At 28.5% G+C, this 20,722-nt stretch overlaps 2 protein-coding genes across 23 annotated transcripts in view; both read left to right on the top strand.

Moving 5' to 3' along the window:
- The first annotated feature begins 420 nt into the window (after window positions 1-420).
- Window positions 421-4,132, top strand: LOC123298033 (HIG1 domain family member 1A, mitochondrial-like). Its single transcript, XM_044879904.1, has 3 exons — window positions 421-731; window positions 910-993; window positions 3,810-4,132. Exons 2-3 carry the CDS (start codon window positions 912-914, stop codon window positions 3,995-3,997), a joined length of 270 nt encoding a protein of 89 aa, XP_044735839.1. The 5' UTR covers window positions 421-731; window positions 910-911; the 3' UTR covers window positions 3,998-4,132.
- Window positions 4,133-6,722: 2,590 nt separating this feature from the next.
- The window catches only part of LOC123298601 (calcium/calmodulin-dependent protein kinase type II alpha chain), a 181,013-nt gene continuing 167,013 nt past the window's right edge, over window positions 6,723-20,722 (top strand). For 6 of the 22 annotated variants that reach the window (XM_044880666.1, XM_044880669.1, XM_044880667.1 and 3 more), the window contains exon 1: window positions 6,724-6,965. In XM_044880666.1, coding sequence (XP_044736601.1) covers window positions 6,904-6,965 — 62 coding nt within the window. In that variant the 5' untranslated portion in view covers window positions 6,724-6,903. Of the gene's footprint in view, window positions 6,966-20,722 lie in introns of all 22 variants that reach the window. The other 16 variants (XM_044880680.1, XM_044880679.1, XM_044880684.1 and 13 more) reach the window with 6 other exon arrangements.

Below are 20,722 nucleotides of genomic sequence, written 5' to 3' on the forward strand. Positions count from 1 at the left end.
TAATTACTTATTAAAATTTGTTACAAATTAATATTAAATTTTCAATGTGATTTGTATGTCTATCCATACAATTATAATGGTTACTAACGAAACAGCCTGAAATAAAACTCATGCACACTGCCAATATCTGTTAAGACGGTTGAAAATAGCGCATGCTTAAACTTTAGAAACAATGACGCTTTTTAAATGTTATTAAATAAAAATTCTGAGAAAAAATATTGACGTTTGTAGGTGGGTCCACATGTACATACTTCAAACTTTTATCTGGGATAATATTTATCAATTTTGAGAGTCATCATAGCTGCCACTTCCCTTAAAATATCCATCTATATTATACCTAATCAATGATTGTTCTAGCTCAGATAGAATACTGAATTGAAATCAGACAGTGATTTACTAATAACAAGTGATTGATCAAATTCCTAATTAGTATTGAATAAATCAATATTAATAAACACGGAAAATTTTGTATGAACTACGAAGTGTGTTTTTAGTATTTCACAATACTTTCGATTTTGTTGTCATTAAATATACGTAAATGTATATGGTATGAGTGTAATGTGTATGACTGATCATACAAGGTTAAAATATAAGAACGTGATCGTGCGCACATCTTTTTAGTCTTTGCTCGTAATAAATTTGCCATTAACAGCAAAAGCATTTTTGATTGAACATTGAAGATCAAGGAAATAAATTAGTTCAACTTTAATTAGTTACATGTAAAATTACAGGTATGCATTTATTATATATTAACATTAATTAGAGATGAAATTATCAGTATATCAAATTTGTATAATTAGTTGGTACTAATTTTATTGCAACCTGCTAAAATTCTCAACAATCAAAATTTTGATACAATCCTTCGTTTTGTGATTCATTTATTATAAAATTATATAATTAAAATTTTAGACATGTCGAATAATTACTATGGTGAAGAAGATCAAGGTAGCCGATTATCTAGGAAAGTTGCTGAAAATCCATTTTTTCCAATAGGTAATTATTAAGTATTAATTTTTTATAATTATTAAGAATAAGTTTTAAATTTAAATTATATTGAGGTTATTACGCTTGGATTTAGTAGTAACGTCAGTGGAAACGTTTAACCTTGAATTTTATTTTGACAGTTAATATACCTCTACAAGTTTTATGAGAAATATAATTATTTAGAAATTATTACATTCTACTATCAAACTCATCTCTAAAATGATTACATTCTAAAAGGTTCACAGTGAACCTAACCATAATTAAGTGAACCAAAAATAATTATTGGGCGAGTGAACCGTTCACTCGCCCAACAATTATTTTTGTTGTAAGTTAGTTTATATTTTCCAGGATTATGGATTTGTTTAGTAAACTTATAGCTGCAAATAATATAGATTTCAAAAAATCATACAGCTTACTGATAGTCTAAAAACGATGTCCGTCTGTTAGAACGATAGTTAAAAACTAAAAGAAATATCAAGCTGAAATTTTTATAGCGTACTCAGGACAAAAAAGTGGGGTTCAGTTCGTAAATGAGCAATATTGGCCAATTGTAAACCGTTCGAGATAGAACAGATGTTAAGATACGAAAAATGTTCCATAAAAAAAAATAAATAACATTTGTTTGAAATATTTTTTTCACTGTTTACCCGTGAGGGCGCAAAGTAGATAAAAACGTTGGAGTCCATTTTCTCTAAAACTGTAAAAGATAGGGAGTTGAAAATTTGCAAGTAGCTTCAACTAGTGGTCTTGTGAAACACTTTCTAAAATGAGAAAAATTCTAGAAAATACTTTCAAATAAATAAATTTTAAAGAAAAACAAGTGAAAACAAAAAATTGACTGAGTTAATTGTGTAAAAATTGACAGAAAGTGTTGAATATCAGTGCTTGCATCTTTTTCTAATAATTAGAAGAGTTTAAAAACCAACATAATTATGGCGACCGAAAGGTTAATTTATAAAAAATGATGCAAGCACTGATATTCAACACTTTCTATACAGGGTATTTTAACAATTAACTCAGTTAATTTTTTGTTGTTTTCTTTAAAATTTTTACTCAGTAGTTTCAGTGAAAAAAGTTGGGGTTGTTAAATATATATTTTATAATTTAGGTATATTTTTTAAACTACGTACGAATTTTAATTTTTAAAAGTACGAAAATTTCATATTTACATTCCGCAAGCCCTTGTTTTTGATATGTCACATGATTTATTGAGAAAAATTTATTTTTCAATTTTCTACCTTTCCTCCCAAAACGAATTTTCAATATTATAATTCAATTGTATATTATTAGATTTCGAGCGAATAGATTGTGATAGACGAACAAACAGGCATGAGAATTATTCGAAAAAATTGTGTTTATATTTTTCATTATCTTATAAAATGAATTCACGTCTATGCCATTGTCTAACTTGATGTGTCATATCGCCACTAATCATTTTGATGACATTGATAACAAAGGTCATCGTATCAATTTTCACGATAACGTGGAAATGATATAAATTACATTCTGTCTTTATTTTTGATACAATTTATTAAAAAAATTTCTATTGAGAGTGACCAAACTAAAACTTAAGTCGTGTATCAGATATACCACCCAAAACCGAAGCCGCAGCTTAGCATATTAGTTGTGTTGACTTCAGAGTGTTGGATCAGACTTGAAAATAATGATTATTAATTTAAAATATTAAATTTTATTTAATTAGTTTGTGTATTTTATTTACAGTCCTTGTTTGATGTTTGCACTGTATGATATCATAGATTTTAGTCAATAGTTTTTGGCATACGAGTTAAAATTATGACACATTCAGACCAAGGACGATTCGATAGAATGGAAACTTCTTCTAAATTTTTAGACGACCGCTCTCATTATGTGAAAACGATTATTCAGTTTTTGTCTACAAAATAGCCTACAAAATACGGTTCCCTATTTCGTAACAAAGCATTGCGTGTATTACAGCTTCTATCGGCATGATATAATTTAAAGAAGAAGACAAAGAATGGCTTGCGTTGGAGCAACTTAGGCAAAGTAATTTAAAAGTGAATTTTGTCACATTCCGATAGTAACTTTTATACTTGAAAAATAGATCAATTTTTTTTTGTTGAGTTATTTGAGTGTTTTTTTATTACATATTTCAGTTCGCGTCTTGAAGTTTAAAGATTTTTTTCATCATAATTTGTATTTTAGATATATCATGATACCCAATTAGGTCTTATTACTTTGATTAATTTTACTATTGTAAAGATTGTCTCAGAAGTAGCATACTCAATCATGTTTTATTACTTCGAAAATTACGGTCTCAGAAGTAAAGGATTTATTAAATTTAAATTTATTTATATTTTAAAGGGGATTCTTTTAAGGAAGTACGAGCACCATGGCAATTTTAAATTAAGTGTTGAAATTATTTGTACCTTATTTTCAACTTTGATGATGAGTTTTGCTATAACTTCATGAATGTAGACGAAAAATAAGAATACATTTTTTCGATATCTGCCTTGGTTTTCCAATTATCGAAAGCTAAATAATTAAAGAAAATTTTCGATATTTTGAAAATTACTTCAGATATCAAAAAAATTTTTTCTATAATCGGTCATTCCTCCCTAAAATTTTCTATTAGTTCAATTTCATATAAAAATAAATCAAGCTTTTTATTTAAAATTGCCTGAGTGCTCGTACATTCTTAAATGTAAATATCGTCCTGTTCTGAATGTATTTCTATCATTGGCCTTAACAATGAAATATTAAAAAAAAAAAGCAATTAACGATTATAATTATACTATTAATAAAAGACGTGTTTTATTTTAATGAAATATTTTCCAATTTTCTAGGTATTGCCGGTTGCTTAATAGCATGTGGAATTGGTGCATACAGATACAAGCATCGTGGAGCAATGAGTACTAGTGTATTTTTAATGCAACTTCGAGTGGCAGCACAAGGCACAGTTGTTGCAACATTAACGGGAGGATTAATATATATGATGGCCAAAGAACATCTATTTAATAAAAAAAAGGATTAGTTTGATTTGTATTTTGTAGTACGGATTTCATTAGATAGATGTAAATAATTTTAAAAATGCAGCGGGTCTGCTATGTTATTACGTATTATTATATGCATAACAAATCCTTTATTTATTTTTAATTATCGATATTATTTATAATTATACAAACAGAAACTTAATGAATTAAATAAATTCAACCTATTATGGATATATTTTGTTATAAAATAAATTTTAAATGATGTACGTTATTTTTTATAAAATTTGTTTTTAATCAATAAACAAACCATCGTACTGACAGTATTTTTACATACGAAACTTGAGTAATATATTTATGTTTATACCTCAATGCCGAGAACCGTTTCAAGGATGGTAAAGCCAAAAGTGTTATTTTTGTTTCGACAGTGAATAATTTAATCGAAAAAACTCCTACTGGAATGTTCGTGTGTGTATTTTACAGAAAAATATACATTTTAAATGTAAAAAATGTTCCTTATGTAAAAATTAACAACTTTTGTTTGACATGTTTTTTCTTAAACATCACCGTTTTCCTGCGAGGACAAAAATTAGGCACAAATAATTTAGTATGTATTGATTGTATGGGAATGTCAGCTATGTGTGTTTGACATGTTTGTATATGTGGCTTTCTAGGAGTGACTATCTTTACTTTCATAATTGTCTATAAATGGTATTTCAAAGATTAACTCAGTCAATTGTTGGTTTCCACTTGTAAATATTCAGATTTACTTTGGAGAGGTTTTAATAAGGAGAATCATAAAAACATTATCCAAAAATGCCCATTTTTAACTAAGCCAGTATTTCAATTTCTTTCAAGTTCACTTAGCACATCGTTTTAATTGTTTTAATTATTATTAAGCGTCTAAATTGCTAAAGAAATTAAGGTAATCGCTAAAAGAAAGTAATCAATTTTTGATCCCTAAACTTTCCAAACTAATCAAATTAAGTTCGATAATATTATGCAAAATGAACTTATAGATAAATTTAATTAAGTTAAAAATATGTTGGGTGCTTCGCCATTTAAAGTTCTAGTTTAGGCTTCTTAGATTTGAACTTTTAGCGGAAGAAATTGATTCTATTGCTCATTGTTGTCATGAACTTTTTATTTATTTACTCAAACTATTACTATTTTAATTTAAAAAGTTTTCTCAACTTGAGTTAAATTAGATTAGAAAATTTCATAACACATAGTTTTCACTATTCTTTTGCATAAAGAAAAAATATATATTAGTTGATTCCAAACACAGAAATATTTAAAATAGGCTTGAGTTGAATTGATCATTATTTCTGGATAATAATCGGATGTTTCATTTCTTTAACGTGACCTAATTATTTTGAAAGAAAAGATATAATTGATACCTTGCAACAATTACTATTGCATATAGATATCTTTATCGATGTATGAATATTTCAACAAAGAGAACATTATGCTTTTCAATTGTTTTTTGGCATAGATTTTTATTGCTCTTAAAGATGATGGGTAAGTTATTTTCAGATATAACGTATAAAATTTAAATATATAACTATTTTGAAATCCCTATATATTATAAACGTGAAAATAAGGATGTTTGTTTGTTTGTTACGTTTTTACGTTAAAACTAGCAAATGGATTTGAGTGAAACTGTATAACAATATAGCCCACACAACAGAATTACACATGAGCTATAATTTATAAAGATATATTTTTAAAAAAATTTAATTTATTTCTGACATTTTACTGCTCCATCTATGATCATCATTTTGAACCATAAATTAAAGATTTTTGTAAAAATTTAAAATAGTCAATGTAAAATAATTCATGGCCATCTTTTCTGAAATACTCAATGAATTATGACTATTCTACACTTAAAAAATTGAAAACTGTGCATATATTTTAGCTTTGTAAAACAATCCTGTCGAGTGTTATGGAAGGGGCATACGTGAGATCAAGAAAGGTGGAAGCTATAAAGCGGTAGTTTTTACTTTTAAGTCCAGTGAAGTGGGCGGGTATCAAGCTAGTATTGAAATAATTTTAATTGTTTGAAATTTTTATAAACAAAATTATATTAATCATTGATTATCAGACCTTACATATTTTGTTGACTAGTAAAAAATGAATATTTTAACAAAAATCCAAATAAATGATTTTTCTTCAATAATTTTCATTGATTTTCGTTAAGTAATGACCCACTTGATAGGTTATAAATATTTTTATCTCAAGATAAATATATGTAATTAATATAAATGGAATTTAGAGAAAATTCACTTGAATAAATTTTAAATTTACCAGTTTGAAAATTTGAAACTTTCCAAATTTTAAAAGAAATATCGATTTGGTTATTCCTATTCCATACATAATTTGATATTGATTGAAAGTATTCCGGCTCACGGTAGCATATTACATTAGCGTCAAATACGTTATCAACTACGATACTCCTTCGGTAGCTCTCGTTTTTTCTTCAAATATAAACACAAATTGTGTACTATAAATTTAGAAATTTTGTCAACAGTACCAAAGTGTTTTTGTTTGAAAAACTAAATATAAACCATATTATTATTTTATAAAGTCTGAATGAGAAAAATTATTTTGATTTTGAGTATATAATAAAAAAAAATTCAATAGTTGTGCGCATAAATATTTTTTTTTTTAGTTACATATAAATTTGAGTGTGATTAGTATGAAATGAAAATAGTTAAATATATTTTCATTTTCATGTCTAGTAGTAAAATAATCGTAGAATATTTGAACATTTAAAAAAGAGAGAAGTGCATATCATATATGTATCATAATTAAAACGTGTTATCTTTTATAAAAAAAAAACGAATATACACGAAGTGGTTGAATCGTGTAGTGCTCTGTGTCGCATCACAGATAGCTATTATATATATGTAAGTCGCCAGTCGGTGCCTTGTGTTCTGTGTTGAGAGAAATGGCGGTCCCGATCTGTACACGGTTTACCGAGAACTACGAATTAAAAGAAGAATTGGGCAAGTAAGTAGTTAATGACATTTCTAAATAAATGTTTTATATTCATCGATACTTGCATTTTTAATTAATTATTTAGGTGTATAACATCATTGAATTGTGTATCCATCATTAATCTGTGTATTTGTAGTAACGAGTTAAGTTAAGCACCCAAAGTAATAAAATTGTGATATGCCAGGCGAAATACGAAAATAAACTTTACTTTTTTGCATTGTAAATATGTCTAGTGTGTATAAAAACGTTACTTACGAGGCGCGCAATATTTTTAATACCTAGAGATATTAATAAAAAATAAATGTAAGAGCAGGGTTAGTACATCTGCAGTATACTGAAAAATCAATAGTACGGGGTGGTCATGACAGGTGGTTGTTTTATCTATTATTAGCATTATTTAAATACATATTTCCTTTTCTAGAGGTGTTTAAAATATTATATAATTATAAATATTACTCTCAAATAACTATTAATAAATCTTTTAATTCAATAACATTTCATCACATCGATTTTACCACATGAAATATATCAACCCCTAAAAATCAAATGTCGTCATCCTAGATTGTCGTCGAACGTCGTCTAGTCACTTTAAGTTGACAAAATTCATCATAACATAAATATTATTTTTTCTTTTTCCCTATTTAAAAAAAAAATAAATATCAATCCACATTGTTTCAGATAACAACAATGAACTGATATTTGTAAATATAAGCGCAGTTAATTTTAGATTCTTCTATATTACAATTTTATTACTTTAATGTTTAAACTTTCCGTAAAAATATTTTTTATTTGTGACTAATTTTGGTAAGCCAAATTATAAAAGCATAATTTCAAGATAATTCATATAAAATTGATGATATTTTAAAAAATTAATCTATGGGTAGGGCAGGTCCAAAACAATGTGTTTTTTAATGTCGAAATTCTTTTCATTGTATTTACATTAATTCTAAATATTTTTTGAATTGCTAAAAAAGTCTTTTTGCTTCTATTAATTTCTTCAGTCTTTTTGATTATACTAATTTCTAGTTTTACTAAATTATTGTCAAATTTGCTATCAAAAATAGATTTCCCAGAAATTTTTCATAACTATCGATTACTTTCTGTATCTAAAGAACATATTTTGTGTATCTAATTTTTAGTTTTCAAAATTCTTCTTGTTTGTCCAACATAAATGTTACTGCAAGTGGTTGCTTGTCATTTTATTAAATTATTTTCGTTGGTCCATATCTGTCTCATTTTAAACTGACATTAGTTTCAATGGCTGGGAAAATTCTGAGGATAATTATTTGAAATTTCTTCAAAACTCTAAATTTATAATTAATTTCACTTTTTGTTTGTTAAGGTGATCCTGCAGTTAACCGTTTTTTAGCGCCATGTTCATTAAAAATCTAGAAACAAACATGATTACAATCATGTTCATAAAAAGTGATCAAAGTGATTTATAAAAAAATTTTAAATGAAAATGCTAAAGTTATTAACAGTGCGAAAGAAAATTTAATATTTTGAAAAATTAAGGCGGTTTTGGCGAAGAATTTAATCCAAAATCGTTATTTGTTTGGTAGCCATGTTTCTATATCATTTTAAACTTTTAAATACTACAGTTTTTGTTGCAATTGCAGTTTAAAAGTGAAATTATTGCATTGAAAAGTAAAAAATTGTGTTTTCTCCCTTATAAACGATCGATTCGCACGTTTTTAAAATGTTTATTGGGTCATAAAACTTTGTGTGTGCGATTATAGTTGCGTTATAATTTTCTAACCAAATTCAAAACTCTCCAAAGTTGATATTTTAGGGTGGCCACTTTCTGGAAAAACCTTGAAAATAATTGAATGTTATGGAATTTTTTTTGCCATGGAGTCAAAACACGGAAATTTGTAAAAATTAAATTTTTCTCCTCTCCGGGCTGAAAATGTCAACTTTCGTGCGCTGTGCTACACGAAGTTACCGCTTTCTGCCTCCATTGAGAAGGATGTCTCGGGTCTCGTGTTTATCACTAGGACTTCGCCTCGAGCGACAATGAACATGGAATATGAAAGATTCTTTACTGTTGCTCCCTAGATGTGGTTTCGAAAACAGGTGGTTACAAGATAAGTTTACAAAATTTAAAATACACCCGATTATTTTTTCGGGTACGGAACTCTAAGGTCTCACTTGAAACATATCTAAATACACTCTCCATTAAATTATCTTTTTCCTTACAGCCTTCTCCAAACTGAACCGATTTTGAGGATCATTGGCTATTTTTCAGTTGTTTCGGGTAATAAACTTCCACTTGAAACATAGAAGTCCATTAAATTACTTTTCATGCGGAAAAAAACAATCGGTCCATTCGTTTAGGCGCCACGATGCCACAAATAGACAGATAGATACACACACACACATATCGGTCAAACCAACAACACCTCTTTTTTAGTTTATGTGTCTGTAGCATCTCTGGTTCCGAGGGAATTCGCTTAGCTAACGCAGCTCCTGCGCTACGAAGTTTTCTTTTGTTGTATAAATGGCTGCTTGAAACTAGTCACAAACAATAAATGTCTTTACCCAAAATCCAAGCAATTATTTCAGTTGACAAACGACACACCCAATACAATATTTATTACTTGATTTTAAAAATTATTTAAGTCAATTTGTTTATTATTTACAAAATCTTAATAATTTTTCCAAAATAGATTTTTATATAATAGTGCTTAGTTTTGCCTGTTATGTATAACTTCTCTTTCTAATTAATAAATTTTTGGTGTTTTTTAAAAATTTAAGATTATTTTTAAAATTTCATTAAAAATTTGTTTATTTTTATCAAAGTTTAATGTTTTTTTATGTAATTAATTTTTTTTCCAAACATTCAGTTTTTATTCATTTTTTTATTCATTAATAGTTTTTAAGGCTGGTAAAGTTTTCTATAATTAAATAATGTAATCAATGACGTAGGACCCCATATCAAAACTATCCCCGAGTGACTTTTTCGTGAAGATGTTGCGTCTTAATTTACTTTAAATTATAAATTTATTATTTATTTATTACCAAAATGAAAATATCTTTAATTTACTTGTTTTTCATTTATTATGGATGAACTTATTTATTAATAAATCATCGAATCGGAGCCCCTGTATTCCCTACAGGTGTGGGGCCCTATATTATTGCATTGATATAGAGTTTTCTAAGTGAATTTAAATTTGTATTATTTTAAGCTGTTATCAGGCGGGAATCAGTTATTTGGAGTTTTGGGTTATATCGATGTTGTGATTTTAAGCTTACTTATTTTACAAGTTTTACAGAATTCATTTTTTGAATAGTTCGCTTTTATTAGAATTAATAGTCAATTCCATTGAGTGTGCTTAACCTGCTAAAGGGCACGATGAAAAAAATAATAGTATAATATACAGGCCGAACTATTTGTATCTAAATATCTCGTTTTGTAGTTAATCAATCAAAGAAAAACTTAAGCAAAAGTAAAAAGTTGCAGAATTTGACGAGAGACATCATGTTCTTACATCAGATTGGATTTAGTTCTTCGGGTTTCTTTAATAGCGAATTTAGATCTTAAACGGTAAGAAATAGAATAATACTTTAACTTAGAAAGTCCTGTATTGTCCTTGACAACTTTTAGCTAAAGCATTTTTCCGTAGTTAGCGTCGAATCTAGTTCGAATCTGATGTCAGAACATGATGTCCCCCATCAAATTCTGCAACTTTTGCATAAGTTATTTTTTTTATTGGTTAACTACAAAACAAGATATTTAGGTGTATAGATTAAAATTATTCGCTCTGTATAACAGATCACAAGTCTTTGTGGTGCTATGATTAGTTCGAAAATTACTAGAAATTTGATATAAAAATTAAAAAAAAAAAAGGAAATTAGCAGTTTTGAGAAGGAATAAATACCAGTCCAGGTTATGGAGGCAATTAAATTGCGAAATGTCTTCGAAATAATCACAGAGAAACACACGATTTTGTGTATGCTCATTTTATAGTGGCAGCTGTTGCAAGTGTCTTGATTTTACAACAATACCATAAAAAAAATATTGTAAGAAAAGCAGATGAAAGGGAACGTGATTAAGCACATTTTGTTAAGCTGTTTGCATCCGTCAATATCTTTTAAAATGAAGATATCAATTTGACTGTGTTGGATCAATTGTCCCCGAGAATTATCTCGATACTTGCACTGCACTACAATTTTTATTTTGCAATACTGATCGTCAATATTGCCTGATGAGGGTGATTTTTAGGGAAAATTATTTTGTAGCAGATGTAACATTTACCTGTTGATACGAAATTTTAACTTGGAATCTTTCTTTGTACCCAAGACAAAGGTGCTAACCACTGGTAATGAAATATTTTTAACCGACTTCAAACAAAAAAGGAGGAGGTTATCAATTCGATTGTATTTTTTTTTTATGTTTGTTACCTCAGAACTTTTGACTGGGTTTTTTTTTTTTTTTTTTTGACTGGGTGAACCGATTTTGATGATTCTTTATCTATTTGAAGGCTGGTGCTTCTTGTGTGGTTTCATTTCATTTTGGTCCAGTTCTGACAACGACATCTATGATAAAACCATATAAGTCTTAAATTTGCATTAAAAATGCACGATAAGGGGACGAATAACTCTATATCACGACAACCGATTTCGATGATTCTTTTTCTAGTGGCAAATTAGTTAGTGTAGTTCAGATTCACTAAAAATCACAAAATAAAAAAAACTTTTAACAAAAAGAAAGCCGACTTCAAAAGAAAACTTTCCCAAAACAAATTAATATGCACTAAAAAGTAGAAAAATAACGATAATATAATGTACTTAAAATTATTGTTATTTTTGGAATCGATGTCAGCCAAGTTAAAGCATCAAACTGTTCTGTCAGAGTTGTTTCCTTGGCTGAAACCGACTCCAAAAATAAGAATAATTTTAATTACATTATATTATCGTTATTTTTTTTACTTTTTAGTGCATATTAATTTGTTTTGGAAAAGTTTTTCTTATGAAGTCGGTTTCTTTTTGTTAAAAGTTTTACATTTGTTATTAAACTAACAAAATCTTGGAATTTATACATTGTACTGGTAATTACAGTGTTGATTAATTATAAATTTTATCTTTAACATTTAATGGTTTTATGAAAATAGTAAAAAGCAGAGTGGCTGAGAAAAAATATTCTTTTGATTATCGTAAAGACATACTAGATACGGAAGCCTGATTGGGATATAATACATACTATACAATTAGCGCCCTCACGGGTAAACAGTGGTGTTTATGAAAAAATGTTTCAAACAAAAGATGTTAATTTTTTTATAAGGAAATTTTTTAACTTTTGTTCTTTCTCTAACGGTTTACAAGATGGATTCTACAGACCCAAAACCCAATTGACCTATGTTGCTCATTTACGAACTCGTAAATGAGCAGAATAAACTCCTTCTTTTCACATCCTAAGTACGCTGTAAAAATTTCAGCCTAATATCTTTTTCGTTTTTGTGTTATCGTGTTCACAGACGGTCGGACAACCGAAAATGGACTAATTAAGTGATTTTATGAACACCTTTACCAAAATTTTGTTCGTAGCATCAATATTTTTAAGCGTTACAAACTTAGGACTAAACTTAGTATACCTTCATATATATTACATACAATTTGATATCTGAACGACAGATTTAATCAAATTTCTCAAATTTATTTCGAATTGTTTCTTCCAATAAATAATAAACGATGTATAAAACAACTGACTTGGATATTATCAGGATAACAAAACGCATATAATACAAAGTCAACACTAAAAAAAACACACACACAAAGTTCAATGATTCTTGATTTATTTTCAGATTACAATCATTTTCTTCTATACTATTTTTCTTGAACACACATACACACATACACACACACACACACACACACACACATAGCCACAACATTTTATTACTATTATGCGACTATGTCACTATTTACTATTAATTTATAATCTGTAAAAAATATCCAATGTATGTTAACTTCATCATTCATAAATAACATTAAGCTTAGATCATGGTGGTATTTTTATATCTTCTCTATAGTGTGCACCATTTACCATGATAATAATAGGGGATCGGTACTAAATTTTGTTTACCACTTCAGATGAAGAATCCTCACTTCACGAATAGAAAAGTGTAGTTAGTTTTGAAATATCTTTACTAGTATGCAAGATATGAAAGTCTAAAATTCCTAATTAAACAAAGAGGAAGATTTGTTTTGCTAAAAAGAGATGGAAAATCTTTGATTGCAATATTTGATTGCTTTCTTCATTTTTTAAACAATTTTAATTACACTTTCAAATTTTGTCATGGTATCAAGTCTAGTTTTACACTTGCATGGCCGATTATGGCATCAGGATTACCCCCTATTAAAAATTTTCTTTGTAAAATGTGTATTTTTTTGTGATCTTGGGTTTTCGCCTCCAAAAAAAAAAAAAAAACTCCAAAAAGGCTATTTTCAAAGCTGAAAATTAATGCATCTTATATTAAATTTTAAGAGTAATTACAGATTGTTTGATTCTAAAGCCCCAATTTTAAAATTTTAAAAATTGTTAAATCAAATTTTTTAAATTGTTTTCAATTGGTTACCTTGGAAACAGCCTGGAATAAAACTAATGCACGGTGCCAATAACCTATATTACATTATTTGTACTATTGATAACCGGGAGTTGCAGTTCGCCAACTGGCGATAATAATTTCTACTAATAAAAATCAGAAGAAGACCCGAATTCAGTAGTAACAATTTTTGCTACCAGATGGCAATACTTGTACTTACTATTTTTTAAGGTCACTAAAAATATTCAAATTCAAATCAGATAAATCCCGCCAAATGACGTTTAAATTTGTACTATTAAACAGGAAGTGGACCGCTTTTTCAGTAGTTCCAATTTAGACCACCTGATTACTTACCATTCTTATTGATTACTCACCACAGAATAGGTAAAATAAATAGAAAAAAACCGCTTGATAAAAATATGACATAACCAGAAAGCACCCCGCAATATTAGATAGGAAAATGCTTTTCTGTGAAAATTTTTCTAAACTATCCTAAAATGTTTATTGGATCATTCTCATGAAAATTTGTCACGACCACAAAAGTTTTTAGCGAGTAGTTTTCGAACTAAGGATGATCAAAGCTACAGATACTTTATATAGCCCGTAACTACTAGTTCAAAATTTGTGGCCGTAAGAGCTTTTAATCAGAATAATCCGAAGTACATTTTAGCGGCGGTTTGACAAAGTTTCACAGAAAGAAATTTACTTAGTCATATACTTATACTATATTAAATTTATAGCTTTGATTGCCCGTTGTTCGACAACTACTCGTTAAAATTTTTGTGACCGTGAGAACTTTTGATCAGAATGATCCACAGAATATTTTAGGGTAAGTTAGAAAAAGTTTCACAGAAAGCCATTTCCTATCTAATATTGCGGGGTCTTTCGTATTTTTGTGTAAACATGATCTCAAATTTAGAAGAACATTAACATAGTTTTACGAATATTAAAATACTATTCAACAAATAAAATGGATTTACATTTTGATTATTTTAAAAATTAAATTTAAATTTGTAAACAAGTGAAAACAAACAATTGACTGAGTTAATTGTTGAAATACCATGCATAGTCAGTGTTGATTTCTTTATCACATAACACATACAAACATGTGATACATACATAACTGTTAATCAAGTATAGTACATATTATAAAATTTCCGCCTAATTGGCGCCCTCACGGGTAAACAGTGATGTTTACGAAAAAATGTTTCAAACAAAAGTTGTTTAATTTTTGATAAGGAACATTTTTTACATTTAAACTATTGTTCTATCTCTAACGGTTTACAAGATGGGTTCTACGGACCCAAGACCCAATTGACCTATGATGCTCATTTACGAACTTGACCTGACTTTTTACGTCCTGAGTACGCTGTAAAAATTTCAGCTCGATATCTTTTTTCGTTTTTGAGTTATCGTGTCCACAGACGGACGGACGGACAACCGGAAATGGACTAATTAGGTGATTTTATGAACACCTCATTATTTTTAAGCGTTACAAACTTGGGACTAAACTTAATATACTATGTATATTTCATATATACATGGTATAATAATTTCGAGATCAATACGTAATTTTAAAAACACTTTTATCTTGAAAATAGTCTTATCGTCATCAGAATAAACCAACCATCATTACCACCCCGTTATAAAATACATGCCCCCCACTCTTATAAAATACACTGAAGATACGATATATTCTCGTTTGTCGCCACCTCATTTTCTTTTGGTGGGCTATATATTTTTGGTAACCATGTTAAATAATGTTGAAAGCATTGAATTAAAATGCGTGTTAAAATCATTGTTCACTATTGTAGAGAGAGTGTATTTGTACAGTAATGTTGGTATGTTCTGACAATAAAAGTGAACTTAAAATGTATATTGTGTACTGATTTAAAATTCAGTTTGTATTCAGGGATTCAGGGAACAAAGCTTGCTGAAAGCGTCTATGTCGTACATGTACTGGCAACCATACATAATATATTGACGTTTTAAAATGTTAAAACGTTATTAAAAGCCTTGCTTAACACACTATACGCACCTGATGTAACATAATCAACTATGTATTCTTATATAATATATAAATGCTTATAGTTGCGGAAACGAAGCACTGAATTTCGAAAATTTGAACAGGCGGATTTTAATGCGGTTTTCTGCGTTCGATTTCGTAGAGCGTCAGGAAATTTTGTTACATAAATTGATTTTAAGAAATTAAAAATATGCAATTTGCATAAATAATATCTATGCATTTTATGATTGCATTTTAAATTGACGGTAAATATACTAAATTCACTATTCGATTAATAGTGATGAAAATGATTCCAAACTTGTTTCACGGGGGTTTTTGGGGCGACAGAATCGGGCACCAGGTATCTGATTATATAACGAATTTCTCGAACCTCCAGGATTACGTTGTAGATATCGTTTACCTTGGGCTGAGTAACAAGTTTTTATTAATTTTCATCACTATTATCCGAATTGTGAATTTGCATATTTTTAATTTCTTCTTATTAATCAATTTTGGTCACAAAATTTCCTAACGAATCGAATGTAAAAAGCCGCATTAAAATCCGTCTGACTATGCAAATTTTTCGAACTTTGACTGCTTTTATTGTTTCGTTTCTGCGACTAATTGTACAAGGAATCATTAAGTCTATTACGATACTTCATCAAAAATAGTCAAATTAACGTAATACTAAAAAACTTCATTTTCGCAGAGTTTTCTTGTACCACTGCCCGCAAGGTGGAAAATTTTAACACATAACTTTTTATTGGGGGAGACAGTCTGGCGACTAATTCGAATAGTTTCGCTTGGTAATTTTTATCCTATTGTACTTAAAAGTTTATCTCGTAAATTATGTTTCAAAAGATCATTTTATTTTAAAAACATTGAATTAATATTCTAATTTTTTTTAAATTTAATAAACTTCTATAATTTTATAATTGTTTATAAGCTAAACTAGCTAGGTAAAAGTAATCCAATGATTGTTTGTGTGAACTATGGTACAAGGTCGTTTATTTTTTAAATTTTTGTTTAATTATACAGAAATTGCATAAACAATTAAGGTATCTTAATGCAATTTGGGAAAAACAATTGTAAAGTGTATAAAACTGTCCGTGAATTTATTGGTAATTTAAATTTTCTAAATTCATGATCTTACGTTTTAAGGTGAAGGTTAGGTTAAGTTAGAATCAGAATTATAATTTTATTTTCTACCTGATGCTATAAGGGTGAATGGTGATCGTTACTCCTGGGACACCCTGTATAGTTTTAACGAGAAGTAGAATAGCTTACATAGTCAACTGTTTAAATACTCTGTATTAATCGAATTAAGTAACAAGGTTTGATAATTTTTATAGTGTGCTCAAAACGTAAAAATTTCGTAAGCGAGCATAATAGGTTAATTGTTTTCCCATCTTGTAAACCGTTAGATATGAAACAAAGGTTAAAATTGTTTAAATGACCATTATAAAAAAAATAAACAACTTATGTTTGGAACATTTTTTTCGTAAGTATCCTTTTTTCACGCGAGGGTACAAATACGGGCAAAACTGTTTTTTTTTAAATTTCTTCAAAAGTGTTTAATATGGAGTATAAAAACTGTTCGAACCTTCAAATAGTGAGTATTGTTATACCATGTATGTATGAAATATACATAGTATATTAAGTTTAGTCCCAAGTTTGTAACGCTTAAAAATATTGATGCTACGAAAAAAATTTTGGTATAGGTAAATCGAATTTTTTACGATTTTTTCGAATTTTTCTAAGGGGTACCCCTTGAAAAAATTGCAAAAAATCGATACAAATTTATCGTCTCCAATTTCGATAAAACTCTGTGTATAAGGTAATTTTGACCCAAAAAATACAAAAATCGGTTTCATTTAACGATTGGGCGAATAATTCTTGAGATAATACCGGAAATCGATCCGAAATATCGTTTTTTTCGAAAATTACTCGGCCAATCGCCAAATAAACTCGATTTTTGAATTTCTTGGGTCAAAATTACCTTATAAACTGAGTTTCATCAAATTCCGAAACAAATAATTTTTTACGATTTTTTCGAATTTTTCTAAGGGGTACCCCTTGAAAAAATTGCAAAAAATCGATACAAATTTACCGTCTCCAATTTCGATAAAACTCTGTATATAAGGTAATTTTGACCCAAAAAATACAAAAATCGGTTTCATTTAACGATTGGGAGAATAATTCTCGAGATAATACCGGAAATCGATCCGAAATATCGTTTTTTTCGAAAATTACTCGGCCAATCGCCAAATAAACTCGATTTTTGAATTTCTTGGGTCAAAATTACCTTATAAACTGAGTATCATCAAATTCTGAAACAAATAATTTTTTACGATTTTTTCGAATTTTTCTAAGGAGTCATAAGGTCATTTGGGTCTTTGCTGCGTAGGACCTATCTTGTAAACCGTTAGAGATAGAACAATAGTTTAAATGTAAAAAATGTTCCTTATAAAATATTAAACAACATTTTTTCGTAAACATCACTGTTTGTCCGTGAGAGCACAAAATTGTATAGTATGTATGTTATGGTTATATCAGTTATAGTATCAGACAGAGTAATCAACACTGTCCATACATGGTATTTCGACAATTAACTCAGTCAATTGTTTGTTTTCTCTTGTTATTCTTATTCTTAGTTCATGCCAAAAGAATCGGATAATATTAAGATTTAAGACGACTAAAAGGGTTAAATTTAAGGGCGAATTTGTATACCCTGTTTATTTGAAATGTATCCCAAGTTTGAACGGTTAGAAATATTGAAGTTACAAATAAAATTTTGGTATTCGTTTTGTGCGTAGTCGTGATAGGGACAATAACATTGACGCCAGCGCTTGCTGTGGATAATTTAGACGTTGGTTCTGTTATAACTAATTTCGAATTATTTTCATGTAAATGTCATAAGTAAATGTCAAATAAAAAACAACAATTAATTAATCTTGTTGAACTAAAAATTGTAAAAATAGGAGACCAAATTCCACACTTATTTTTATACCATGTATGTATGAAATATATCAAGGTATACTAAGGCTAGTCTCAAGTTTGCAACACTTAAAAATATTGATGCTACGAACAAAATTTTGGTATAAGTGTTCATAAAATCCATTTCCGGTTGTCTTTTCGTCTGTGCGTCCATCCGGCCGTCTCTCTGTCTGTCCGTCTGTGGACACTATAACTCAAAAACGAAAAGAGATATCAAGCTGAAGTTTTTATAGCGTGCTGTAGGATATTACCAATTTCCTATGTATTATAAATATGAACGTAAGGATGTTTGTTTGTTTGTATATTCGTGTGTTTGTTACGCTTTCACGGAAAAACTAGCGAATGGATTTGAATTAAACTGCTATTATTTATAAAGATACCTATATTAAACAAAATAAATTAAATTTAGCTTATGACATTTCACTATGCCATCTATGAGCATCATTTTGAACCATAAATTAAATATTTCATGGCCACCTGTTCTGATACACTCAATAAATCAAGATTCATAAATAATATAAAAAAATTGAATTCTGGACATACCTTTTACTGTAAAACAATCCCTACCAATATTTCGAGTGTTATGGAAGAGAGATAAGTGAGAGCAAGAGAGGTGGAGGGTATAAAGGGGTGGTCTTTACTTTGAAGCCCAGCGAAGCGGACGGGTGTCAAGTTGGTATAAATAATATTTCTTTGCAGTAAAATTTACTAATTTTATTTCTAGAAACAAATTAATTAAAACTATTTAATTTCTATCTAAATATATGAAAATGTAAGGCAAAATAATTTTGTAGCAACAACTAGCATGAATATATTATCTGTATATAACTATACCCACATCGGCGCAGAAATCTTCATATCAGATGTTATTATATTTTTCGGTCAATGAGTACGTTCACATCCATCCTAGTATATAATGTACGTATGAATGTATATATGCTATCACGTTTATGCTATATGTTATCCATGCGGGATAGGTCGTAAAATGGTGGAAGAGTTTGAAGGCAACGCGGGTCTGCCTTATGTATAATACTGGGAATTTATTATACTGCAACGCAGACATTATTATCAATATAAATAAAATACAAATATTTTCAACAATACATATTATATCCTTAAAATTGGATATCTTGAAAAAGGAGTTGGTAGTTCTTTATACAGATGGCACTAGGTGTTAATCAAAAGATCAAATGTAGTTGAATCGAAAAATTTCATCTTTAAAAAGTGCTATTCAAACTTATAAGATAAACATGATCGTTTATAAATGACTGAAATTCTTACCAATAATACAGTTCGGTTACGTCCATAAATAGTTTTAGAACAAGCGCCACGAGTAAAAAAAAATGTAAACCATTCTCGTTACAATCAGCTGATTATTTCAATGATTAAAGAGGCAGGAGAAATATGCTTTATTATACATTTTAATGTGCTGTGCTATATTTTTCGTTTTGACAATAGTTCTTTTTTTAACCGCTAGATAGAGTTTTTCTTAGCAATTAAATTCAATAACGATAAAGATTCATCATCATCACATTAGCAAGCTTGTCTTGAATGTACAAGATTCACATAATCAGGCAACCCCTCCTAAAATTTTCAGAATTGATTTAGACTTCAAGTCCAACTTTATATAAAAAAAAAAATCAAGATTTTTAACCGAAATTGTCCTGGCGCTCGTACATTCTTAAAAAAGCTAGACTGAACTTTTTAAGATATGTTGAGGATGTGAATAATGAATACTATTACACTCATATTACGCCTATTCTTTTATTTTCATAAATAGTTTATAGACACTTTTCTTAGCTTTTAGAGCCGTTAGTTTTGTACGCGTTGGTCCCTTACTTCGCTTGTGTTAGAAATGAATTAAACGGAAATAATAATAATTCACTTTTACTTTAATGAAATTTTAATAATTTAATGAATAATCTAGGTAGTCAAACTATAAATAACATTAATAAAACATGAAACTTTTTTTAAAAGTAGTATAATACAGAAAATTTACTACACAAAAGTCATTTACAAATAACAGTAACAATGTTACCTTTAAATCAATTTGATTATTTAAAAACCATTTAACACAAAGATGGTTACAACATAGCCTTGAAGGTAACAAAATCAATATCAAACGAAACATAAACAACCTTCAAGCTATTATTATTATTGGTTATATTTATATTCAATTTCACTTATTAAAATTTATTCAATATATAGAATCTAACTTTTCT

Source organism: Chrysoperla carnea, chromosome 4 (genome assembly GCF_905475395.1).
Source record: "Chrysoperla carnea chromosome 4, inChrCarn1.1, whole genome shotgun sequence".
Lineage (NCBI taxonomy): Eukaryota > Metazoa > Arthropoda > Insecta > Neuroptera > Chrysopidae > Chrysoperla > Chrysoperla carnea.